This window comes from Gymnoscopelus microlampas (assembly GCF_963454915.1).
Source record: "Gymnoscopelus microlampas genome assembly, chromosome: 23".
NCBI classification, from domain to species: Eukaryota; Metazoa; Chordata; class Actinopteri; order Myctophiformes; family Myctophidae; genus Gymnoscopelus; species Gymnoscopelus microlampas.
The window spans coordinates 35031057-35043556 of NC_139960.1; the positions used below are offsets into that span (position 1 = coordinate 35031057).

Consider the following 12500-nt stretch of genomic DNA (forward strand, 5'->3'; position numbering starts at 1 on the left):
TGTATGTTTTGTGATAATAATCAAAATCTACAGAGTAATTGGTAACTCAAATAATTGTAATGGAGATAAAAGTACAATATTAGCCTCTGAGATGTAGTGGAGTAGAAGTGAAAGTATTGAAAATTGAGTACATTTACTTGAGTAAATGTACTCAGTTACTTTACACCACTGCAAGGGGGTAAAAGGCAAAAACAAACAAAAAAAGAATATCGGCCTGTTCCTCTCGCCTCCATTGACATCCTGTATGTCCGTCTGTCTGTCTGTCTGTCAGGAGCCCAGTTGGAGAGCCTGATGGAGACCATGCGGGCGGAGATCGCTGCCCAGCCACCAGTAGAAGGATCTTACGCCGCACGCAGAGGAGATTACTGCCTTGCCAAGTTCGCTGACGGAGAGTGGTACGTTCACAGACGTGTTTTTGAAAAAAAGATTAAACGTTCAGAACCCAAGATATCATCATTTGAATATTTGCTGCTCCATCCACTCCTTGTTTAACTTATAACTGGAAAAGGCTGTATCTCGCTTCCTAAGCACTTTTTTTTTACTTTGGAAAAAAAAAATCGCACAGGCCAGAAATAGCCAGAAATAGCCAGAAATAATTATGGTACTCAGTGAGATCAGATGTCTTTGGCTATTCAAAAATAGCAGATCTACAAGCTCATAGCGCTGCACCGAGTGCCGCGACGAAGCTTGTAGATCTGCTATTTTTTGAAAAAGTTTTTGCAAATGATTCAATATATAAAAAAAAAATTAAGCGAACATTTTTAACTCTAAGATCTTTGCTTCTGGGGGGTCCGCGACCAAATACATATCATTTTGGGGGTCCTTGACAAGAACACAAACACAAATGTTCACGATTTTTCAAAAATAGCAGATGGAATATGGCTCTATGAGCTTGTAGATCTGCTATTTTTGAAAAGCGCAAAGAAATGTAAAAATGACACACAGATGCGTTCCCCGGCCTTAATGGGTTTAAGCTTCTTTTAGCTCAAATCTTTCTAAAATAGTGAAAATAGAAGATCTGCAAGCTCGCATCGCGATGCGTTGTGAGATGGTAGATCTGCTATTTTAAGTACACAGGGCTTTAAGTGGGTAATCCAACATAAAACTCTTCTCCCACATGTATATGGTTGCTGTCGGGCAGAAACCTAGTTTCAACTTTTTATGTTTTTTTTTTTTTCGTGAAATGAATGCCCTACTTCATCACACAAGAGTGTCACACAAAAGTAGTGGAAATAGCCGATCTACAAGCTGTAGATGTGAGGCGTCGTGAGCTTGTAGGTCGGCTACCGACAGCAACGATTATATGATTACTAATTAGGCCGTAGTCCTGAGGGCTCTTCGGTCGCTGTGTGTGTGTGTGTGTGTGAGCGCGCTCTCTCTCTCACAATCCCACAGACCTTCACTGCACACCGTTGTTATCAAGGTCAGAGTTGAGCGCTGACTCGTCACGCAGTTCCCAATCTGCCTAGTGTGTTTTTTTAATAGGATGAACGAGCGTTGATTTTAACCCATTAAGGCCCGAGGTTACGATTCTACAAAAATGTCTCCCTAAGTCCTAAAAAAACGGTTTTCTGAAAAACTCATGTTTCTATATCAGTGGTTCTCAAACTTCTTCACGTCAAGGACCTCCAAAATTGTATGTATTTGGCTGCCCGACTCTCATCTGAAAATATTTTGTTCCAAAGATCCCCCCCAGAAACAAAGATTTGAGTAAAAAAAAATGTTGCTTAAAAATATTATATATATTCAAAGATTTGCAAAAATGTTCAATATTTTTCAAAAATAAGACCTGAGGCCGATCTTACGAACGCCTTCTAAACCAGTAGATCTCACACTTTCAAGATTTATTTAAAAATAAAATCTAAAATAGTAGATGTACAGATGTGTACATCTGCTATTTTTGAATAGCCAAGGCAAAAAAAATCTAAAATGACACAGATGCTTTGCCGGTTTTAATGGGTTAAGCCGCGACACATTTATCCCCGAAAAAAACCCAGATGAGCGGGGACATTTCTATTTTTATAATGACACACCGTTGAGTCACGCAGCTCCGCCATTAATAAAAAAAAAAGCCTTGTTATTTTTTAAATCAACTTCTTCCTTTTTCAAAGTAAAATACCTGACTTTCTTTATTATTTTTAGCCATGTCCTAATTTAAACCTGCACTGCGTTAAAGAACAGACGCCCGCGCTCTCTAATTAGCTCACTGCTTCAAGAGAGCCGTTTAGAATTAGCCATGGAGCTTGGAGGTATACACACACCACACATACGCACGCCACACACACACACACACACACACACACACACACACACACACACACACACACACACACACACACACACACACACACACACACACACACACACACACACACACACACACACACACACACACACACACACACACACACACACACACACCTCTTCACCTAGTCCCCCCACTGTACGTTTGGACGTTTACAGATGGTCACGGGCACAGATGGAAGTCGCAGTCACACTGATAAAGTGGAAGTAAGGGGTGTGTGTGTGTGTGTGTGTGTGTGTGTGTGTGTGTGTGCATTCTTGCGAGTGAGACAGCTAAACAGTGTACGTGGGCACCGGTGACTTTGGGCCTTGTCAAGAAGGTGACCGAGAGAGAGAGAGAGAATGAATAAACACCAAACTGATTAAAAAACAAATGGAGGTGGCCTCCTCTCAACCCTCCTTCCCTCCTCTCCTCTTCTCCTTCTCTCCTTCCCTCCTCTCCTTGTGTCCTTACCTGCTCTCCCTTACTTACGTGTGTGTGTGTGTGTGTGTGTGTGTGTGTGTGTGTGTGTGTGTGTGTGTGTGTGTGTGTGTGTGTGTGTGTGTGTGTGTGTGTGTGTGTGTGTGTGTGTGTGTGTGTGTGTGTGCGCGTGCGCGTGCGCGTCATACTGTATCAAAGTTCTTCCAGGTGACAGAACGTAGGATGTGTATGTCTTAAGTTTAGTTTGGGCGTGGGAACTGTTCTAAAGCGAGTTAATTATCTTTGTTGTGTGTGAGCGTGCGTGCGTGCGTGCGTGCGGTATACTGTAAATTGACAGCTTGTTTTTATTAGCAGGATAATTAAAAATCACCTGTCTTTCAAACGGTGATACTGAACAGCTAGTGAGGAAATAGTGTTTGTCAGTAACTTTTTCTCTCTCTCTGTGTCTCGGTGTCTGCGTCACTCGCTCGCTCACATCTTTCTCCATTAATCATCTTTCTCTCCTCTCCTCTCCTCTCCTCTCCTCTCCTCTCTCCATTGCTCCCTATACCTCCTCTGCCCAGATAACAACAGGTTCATGCTCCAGTGAGTTTCTCTCCTGGGAAATAAGTACAGAATCATTTACGTGTCTCATTGTGCTCTTTCCTCCCTCCCGCTCTCTCTCTTTTACCTTCTATTCTACTATCTTCTCTCTCTATTTGTCTCTCTCTATCTTTGTTTTGTCACTTTATCTCTCTCTCTCTCCCCCCCCCTCTCTCTCTCTCTCTCTCTCTCAGGTATAGAGCCAGAGTGGAAAAAGCCGAGTCACCATCCAGGGTCCATGTGTTCTACATCGACTATGGCAACGTGAGTAGCCTGTAATTACCGCCTGCGTTTGCATTTTTTTTTCTTTTTACCTTGTGCGCCCCCTGTCAAACGGTGAGCGGGCTGAATAGCGGGGGCTCAGTGGTGGATACCTACTAATTTACTCAAGTACTGTACTCAAGTACAATTTTGAGGTGTTTTTACTTTACTGGAGTGTTTCCTATGTTCAATATTTTTACTCCTACTTCTACTCCACTACATCTCAAAGGCAACTATTGTACTTTTGCTCCACTACAATTTTTGAAAACTGTAGTTACTAGTTACTTTTTAGATTTTGATATTACAAAACATGCATTAACCATTTCAGCCCTACATACAGTATACACATAACCCTTTGAGGCCTGGAACTGTGTCATTTTTAGATTTGAGCTAAAAAGCATTATTTTACACTTTGGGCTATTCAAAAATAGCAGATATACAAGCTCATAGCGCGGCACCGAGTGCCGCGCTACGAGCTTGTAGATCTGCTATTTTTGAAAAATCGTGAAAATGTGTGCAAATCTTTGAAATATATATATTTTTAAAGCGAACATTTTTAACTCAAATCTTTGCTTCTGGGGGTCCCTGGAACAACATATTTTGATGGGGGTCCGCGGCCAAATACATATAGTTTTGGGGGTCCTTGACATGAAAAAGATTGAGCACCACTGATATAGAAACATACTTTTTTCAGAAAACTGTTGAGATTTAGGAGACATGTAGAATCGGCTTCAGGTCTCAATGGGTTAAGCTACAGTATTTGAAAATGGCATTTGTAACAGAGTATTAAAATGTGAATACTTCTTCCACCACGTGAGCGGGCTGAATAGCGGCACGGTCATGGTGAAAACAACAGAGCTGTGGTGTCATAGCGGGGGCTCACCCAGCGAGGGACTGATGGGGAACGATTGTGCAGACGCTATAGCGGTGGGTTTATCTACTGATCCAACGCACACTCTTCTGCTCGTTTGAACGTCGAAAACCACCTCGCGTTCTCTCTGCTGAAAACCTATGGAACAAATGTTGCGCTCTCGCTCTCGTTCAGAGTAGGGATGCATGTCTTTTCTTTCTTTTTCAATCAATGAAAAATCACCAAAAGAAAGTGTGTATTTTTTGGGACATTTAAAGAAAAAAACTATTATACATCAACAAATTAAGGGGAAGAAACTCCAATTGGAAAAAGAAGCGAGGCCAGAAATGTCATTTCCCCCCATTATTTCATTAAAATGGATATTGATGAGCATAACTGTTGCATCCACACTCATCCAAAACAAAGGTCCTCCTCCCTCTCCCCATTTCCTCACTATCAGATAGTTTGTTTTTTTCCTCCAACCCCGTTCCTTCCTTGACGGCAAAAAAACACGAAAGTGCTGCATCCTTTTGACGAGAGTATCTGTGTGTGCGCTCATGTGTGTGCACATGTGCCTGTCCACTCACCCGTGCGCACCCACCCACCCACCCACCCACCCACCGCAAAGTGGCCCATCCGGCCGGTCCGTCAGCCCGTGGGAGATTACCCATGATGCAATGTGCGGTAGTTTGCGTGCGCTGTGTGCGACCTACAATATGAGTGACCTCATAGCGTGGGGGGGGGGGGGGGGGGGGTGGGTTCAGCTGGCAGACAGGACGCGTCCTGGCAGGCTGCTAGAAGGGGGATTCTCCAAGGCCAAAGGAGCATACCACCAATCTGCTCCAAAATAGCTTCTCTTTTTTTTCTCCATTAACACATCCACTGCCAGAGGTTAATCTCATAATATACTCACCAGTGCCAAGGTTTTATTGTTGTTTTTTGTTTTTTTCACGTCGCCATAGACCCCGTTGAAATCCTTAAGAATGTGCGATGCACTGTTTGTAAACATCGTGCACATGTCCCTGTGTCTACTGGTGTAGACCACGTGTCAAACGGGGCATCCATGTTGTAGTTAGAACGGTTTATGTTAAACAGTGATGACCGAGGAGAAAAAACTTCAAGGGAGAAAATGGCGTTTTTGTGTGCGCTTTAGAATAGAGGCCGACGGGAACGGCAAAACCGGATCGCAAATAGTTCCGTTCCGGTGGTGTTACACTGAAAATGGTCCGTGTAGAAAATTGAAAAAAAAAAAAAAAGTTTTTCGAAAAAAAGGAAAAAGCACCCGGACCGTAGCACTACGGTCTCGTCACTTAACAGTTGGATTTAATGGACCGTAGGACTACGTTCTTGGCGTTTAATGTGTTAAGACCTGACTTCCACAAATGCCTTCTAAATCACTAGTTCTCACACTTTCAAGATTTTTCAAAAGTGTTAGAAAAAATGTAGATATGCGGACCTGAAGCATGTTTATGTTACTTTGTTTCTAATATTTCTAACCTATTTTTTTCCCAGATACTTATTTTAGTGTACCGTTTAAGTTTGAAACAAGTAATAAACTAGAAAAAGTGCTCCTCGCAGCACATGTCTCCGTCTGGTCAGGTAGGTTATTGTGGCCTCCTGGTGGCGCTATAATAGGCCAATGTGAAAAGGGTGTCATTTCTTCTTAGGCCTAGTGGGAATGTGCGTGCAAAATGTCACGGAAATTGCACGCTGTGTTCATGTTTTGAGGCGTTTTGTTCAAAATGGACCTCTCCTGCAAACTTTGGAAGCCAATGTTAGCCAATTAGGATGGAATATGAAAAATCGGACAGATCCGTGTTGATCACATGATTATAGTGATACTGTGTACCGATTTGCGTGAGGTTTGGCCAAAATCTGTAGGAATGATACTAAAAAATGTGTTTTGCACAAATTGGCCTCCTGGTGGTGCTATAACAGGCTAATCTGAAAAATTTGGGACAGAACTTTGGCTTTGGCATCCAGGGAGTGTGTGTGCACAGTTTCGCAGCGGCCCGAGCCAACGATGCCGGAGATTAGCTGTTCACGGACACACGGACGGACAGGGTGCAAAACATACTCTCGCCATGCCTTTCGGCCTGGCGGAGACGATTATTACTAATAATGCACCGCCTGGCCGTCATCTTGAGTTAGATAAAGACAGCCTAAGAGTGTCTCTATTTAAAATCAGGTAGGTGGAGGAACGTGAGCTATGGGAATCAAACAGCTGAAAGAAATCAACATTCATTTATATTCATAAGAGTTTACAGGAAGTAATTAAAAATCGCCTTTTAGAGACTTTTGACATAATTCACAATAAGACAATAAGAATACACAAAAACATATAAAATAGGCATCTAGTAATAGATATGTACTCATTATGTCTGCGGGGATGCTCTAAAAGTGTGAAAAACATATTTTTCATTTTACCACGTCTTTAAGTGGTTAACTCACTTTAGCTGTTTTTTTCTTTATGTGTAGCCAATTATTTTTACTCTTAAAATGTGCTGTCTTTGTCGGCCTCTCATGCCCTGTCTGTCACTTTCAGCGTTCTGATGGAAATGTTCCCTCTATCAAAAGAAAAACACTACGATTTTAATGATCATATCATATAATTTATTTATTTATTTTTTAAGTCATTATATATCTTTCTTTAAAACAATGAAAAGTAAATGTCATTGTCTTACCGATAAATAGGAACTTAAAATATGCTATGTTAGTTCCATTGATCCAAGCCCAGGACCCCAATCGATTGATTGATCATAAAATATATAAACAAAGAAAACGATATCCAAAATATAAACTTTTTCGAAAAAAAAAGAAAAGGTTTTAAAACACAATACTGCCTCATCAAAGTTGGTATTGTGACTTTATACATTGTCAGATACTTGAATGTGTCCTTATATTATCATCACTTTACTCAAATCCAGCTCAAGTGGATTTGGGAGGTTTTTGACCTGATATTTGTGTCCATCATTGATTAGAATGACTGTCAGACGGGGGACAAAAAAAACCTGAGTTGGAATTAGGTGGTTTGACCGATAGTTTGAGGATCCAATGGAGTTAGGAGGTTCAGTCAGAAGCGTGTTTTTAAAAACCCACTCACAGAAATAAAGGGTGTTCAATAGCATTGGTTCTCAAAGTGGCATCCGGGGACCCCCAGGGGTCCTTGGGGGATACCAGGGGGTCCCCAGCAAAATGTGTTAATAAAGGGTCACAATCATTTTAACGCCTTTATCCATATTTTATACTTTGGCTATTCAAAAATAGCAGATATACAAGCTCATAGCGCGGCACAATCTTTTAACTCAAATCTTTGCTTCTGGCACAACATATTTTCAGGTGGGGGTTGACGGCCCCATTCATATCAATGTGGGGGTCCCTGGCATTTCTTCCTCAACGTAGTGCAAATGTGCGTGCAAAGTTTCACTGCAATCGGTTCATGATTTGTGACATTTGTTCAAAACGGGCCACTACTGCAAGCTTTGGATGTCAATCTTAGTCATTCAGGATGGAATATGATATGTAAATCTAACAGATCCGTCTTGATCACATGACTATAGAGATCATGTGTATCGATTTGCATGAAATTTGGATAAAATCTGAAGGAGTAATATCCAACAATGTGTTTTCTATAAGTCGGCCACCTGGTGGCGCTATAAAAGGCAAAGTTTTACACAGATCTGTGCAGTTATAGGTATAAACACGAATTGGCCTGTTATAGCGCCACCATGAGGCTGATTTTAAAATCACACCCTGTGTGAAGGAAGCGGTGCCTTTGGGGCGGGGCTTAACTAATTTCAGTTCGTCCCTATTGGTGGTCTGAGTCCACTTACCAAATTTGTACTTGGTACTGTAGCATGCTGCAAACTGGAATAATGGCTGTTTAAAGCCCAGCCAATGGGCAGACAGAGGGGGCGGGGCTTAAGTAATTACAGTTCGTCCCTATTGGTGGTCTAAGTCCACATACCAAATTTGGACTTGGTGGCATGCTGCAAACTGGACTTACGGCTGTTTAAAGCCCAGCCAATAGGAAGACAGAGGGGGCGGGGCTTAATTAATTTCAGTTCGTCCCTATTGGTGGTTTTAGTCCATGTACACAATTTGTACTCCGTAGCTTGCTGAAAACTCTAGTTATAGCTGTTTAAATGCCGTGCTCAAACGGACTGACATAACATACGGACGGACATACGGACGTCAAGTGTGTGTGTGTGTGTGTGTGTGTGTGTGCGTGCGTGTCAGAGGGGGCCGGGCCTAATTCATTTCAGTTCGTCCCTATTGGTGGTTTTAGTCCATGTACAAAATTTGTATTCCATAGCATGCTGCGAACTCTAGTTATAGCTGTTTAAATGCCGTGCTCAAACGGACGGACATAACATACGGACGGACATACGGACGTCAAGTGTGTGTGTGTGTGTGCGTGTGTTCGTGTGTGCGCATGTGTGCAGTATTGGCGTGTGTGTGTGTGTGTGTGTGTGTGTGTGTGTGTGTGTGTGTGTTGAAGTGGCGCATGTGTTGCTTCTTTGCCATGTTCAAACATACGGACGGACATAACATACGGACGGACGGACACACAGACAGAGTCAAATGTAGAGCGGCTGGCACCGCTAAAAATATCAAGTGGCATTTCTTCCTCGACCTAGTGGGAATGTATGTGCACAATTTCACGGAGATTGCATGCTGTGTTCATGATTTGAGGCATTTTGTTCAAAACGGAGCGCTCCTGCAAACTTTGGAAGCCATTTTTAGCCAATCAGGATGGAATATGGAAAATCTGAAAATCCTGTTTTGTTTAATGACTATAGAGATACTGTGTACCGATTTGCGTGACATTTGGACAACATCTGTAGGAGTACTGTCAAAAAATGTGTTTACCAAAAAGCGGACTCCTGGTGGCGCTATAACAGGCCCATGTGAAAAATTTGGGGCAGAGGTTCTGAATCGGCATCCAGGGAGTGTGTGTGTGCACAGTTTCTGCTGGGATCAAACCAACGGTGCTGGAGATTAGCTGTTCACAGACGGACGGACACACACACACAGACACACGGATGGACAGGGTGCAAGACAATAAGGAGATAGGAGGTTTGCGACGACGTGGGCCGAATGTGTACCGCCGTCGTTCTGTCCAGTCGTGAAATGATCTCCGGTACCATTTCAAAACCCACAGGCTGGACTACTTACCATCCCGTCATTTGCACACACAGACCACATTGTTATTGCACTTAAAAAGGGCTACGTTTGCGGTGTCATCAAACTGTGTTATGGCTTAAATAAATCTCTTTTTTTTGGGTCCCTAATAAATTCTTTAGGTCTATATAGCTAATTCAAAGAACACATTAACCCCTGACTAAGGGTCATTAAACTTAACTGTTATCCTAGTCGCGCTATACATAAATGGGGTCTCCTGGGGCCGTGTGTGTGTATGTATGTGTGTGTGTGCGTGCGTGTGAGATTTATGTCTTTTTTTAGTGCATCACAAATGCTCAATTACAATATGGGTAAGACTGGCCGAGATAATACTCTACTCAGTGAGCAGATATATAAATAATTAGTGATTATTCCATAACTAGCATAGGTTTGAGAGTGTGCTGAAAATCCACCTTTCCCCAATTGAATTAATGTTTACAATTAATGGAGGCCATGCACAACACAATACTGTATCCAATTTACATATTGTCTGTCGGGTGGAAACCTCGTATGTCCAAAACTGTTACTTTTCAGGATTCAATTTCAAAAGCATCAAAAGCAGCAGATCTACAAGCTTGTACACCTGCTACTGTAGCCTCGATACTGTAGCCTCGATCTCTAGGCTTTTATTTTTTAGTTTTGCAAAAAAATAAAAGCCTGGATCATCGCGTCGGTGTTCCGGGTATAGGAAGTGTTTCATTTCCCCAACCAACCAGAGTGCAGTGGGCGTCGCTCGTAATGTTGTGTTGACGGGGCGGGGGCTGACGGACAGATCGGTGAACCAATGGGATCACACGCATTCTCTCGCCGGAGATGTTAAACACGCCCCTTTAGGTCAGAAAACAGGAGCGCTGGTGCAGCCTAGTCCTACAGCAACGATATGCAGTCCCTTGGCGGGAAGATATTGAAAAGCGATGCAAACAATACAACTGAATGCACACAATTTAAAACGGTGCAATTACGCCGCGATGTGACCCGTCGTGAGCTTATAGATCAACTATTTTCAATTACTTGATTTATATATAAGGTTAAAGTGGTTCAACTGGTCCTAATAATAATAATAATGGCCTATAATAACTTCATTTAGCTGGGGACCCCCTGGAACCCCCTCAAGGACCCCCGGGGGGGTCCCCGGACCCCACTTTCGACATCATGTGAAACGTAAGATCTCATACGGTCCTTGTTGGAAAACAGTCGGTTTCGTACAAAGGTTTAGATGAGTGAAGACATGAATATGAGCCATGTTGTTTAAAGAGTCGTTTTAAAAAAAACTCTGAAGCCTGTGCGTTTCTTTGATATGGGTAGAAAATTGAGTTCCATTTATTTGCTGCCCTGACTGAAAATGCTGATTGTCCAAAAGCAGTTTTCCATCAGGCTCGTATCTGCAAAACAAAGAAAACTGTCAAAAGTCAATAATTTATACTTTTTGAGTGATGGTACAATAGGTCTTTTATTATTTTATTTTTGATCAAGAATGTTCGCAGATTTCTTTTTTTTTTTTACGAATGTGTAATGGTTTCAGCCTCTGGGACCAGCTTGTAGCACAGTTAATATAAGAGTGAAAGTTGAGTGCATACAAGTCTGTACTGTACACAGTAAAATCCTGGTCCCTTTGTTTGCATTTGTGCATTCTCTGAGTTATGGGTGAATGTAATGCACATTGTAAAGTGCTTTGTAAAGCGCTTTGGATAAAGGCACTCTATAAATGCACCATTTAGTTAAATGGACACTGAGGATTTCACTTTGTAGCTGCAGCTTGTGGGAGTTGATGTCTAATGTGTCTCAAATACGTTGGGCTGTAGTTCACGCTAGTTCTGACACTTCTGGAAAACGTTTTCATATTAAAATTGTACCACTTGAACCCTAGCATCCCTTTACTGGGGGGCGAACATTCAGTGGAAATAGCAGATCGGCTATTATTTTCACCAAAGAGGTTTGTTTAGGCTGAGGGGGGAAAAGGAGCCAGGTTTAGACCTCTGGGGGACCACGGTCAACAAAGTATAATCGAGTTAACTACTTGAACCCTAGCATCCCTATTCTGGGGTGAATATTAGCCAAAAATAGCAGATTTACAAGTTTGTGAGCTTCTAAGCTTGTATAGGCCCTGATGCCAGTGGTGGAAAAAGTACTCACATTTGTGACCCTTGCGTTATACGAACACAATTGGCCGTGTTCGTGGGGAGGGAGGCCGACCGACCTTTCCTTCCTATCAGTTGTCGTGGCAGTACCGCGGGACAGATACTGTACGGAAGAAAAGATGCAACTAGGAGTGAAGGAAATATAATAATAGAGTAAACAGTACGGTTCAATAAAGGGCAACCCAGAAATGTGTGGAGGGACGGTTAATTGGCTGCTACTACACGCACACACTATAATACTAAATTGGGAGAATAAAGGGGTAACAATAATTGGCTACCCTAAATTGAAAAATAGAGAAGAGTAAGACAACATTTAGTGAAAGTACCACATTCATACTAAATAGCCACAGTGTCGGCACATCAAGGAAGTTGAGAAGATAAAACTCTCGTCCAACTTTGCCACCGAATGTTTTGAAGTACCTCAGTCCGCCTTTCTCTTTTCTTTCGTTTTTTTTTCCATGCGTCCTTCCTTTTTCATCTCCACAAAGCAATCCTCGGTCGTTCTTCATCACTGGTGCGCGTAAAGAAGTCCAAAATAATCCTCCCGTTGGCTGTGTGAGTGCATTAGCACTAGAAGGAACGGCCGGACTCTTGTGTGAAATTGATCTGGGTTACTTTGCTCTCTCTCTCTCGGTTGGCTGTCACGTTCAGTTAGGTCTGAAGGTTCTCTGTGAGGCGCGGCGCCCCCTGCGGTCGCCGCTTGTCACTTTGAGGTTTTTGGGATTGTTTTAATGTGGTCTAACAGTGTCGGTTCTCAGCA

At 42.5% G+C, this 12500-nt stretch overlaps 1 protein-coding gene across 1 annotated transcript in view; it reads left to right on the top strand.

Annotated features, from left to right (window-relative positions):
- The window catches only part of snd1 (staphylococcal nuclease and tudor domain containing 1), a 390687-nt gene that overhangs the window by 330970 nt on the left and 47217 nt on the right, over positions 1-12500 (top strand). The window contains exons 19-20 of the mRNA XM_084049382.1: positions 272-395; positions 3502-3571. Of these exons, the coding sequence (XP_083905508.1) occupies positions 272-395; positions 3502-3571 (194 nt within the window). The remainder of the gene's footprint in view (positions 1-271; positions 396-3501; positions 3572-12500) is intronic.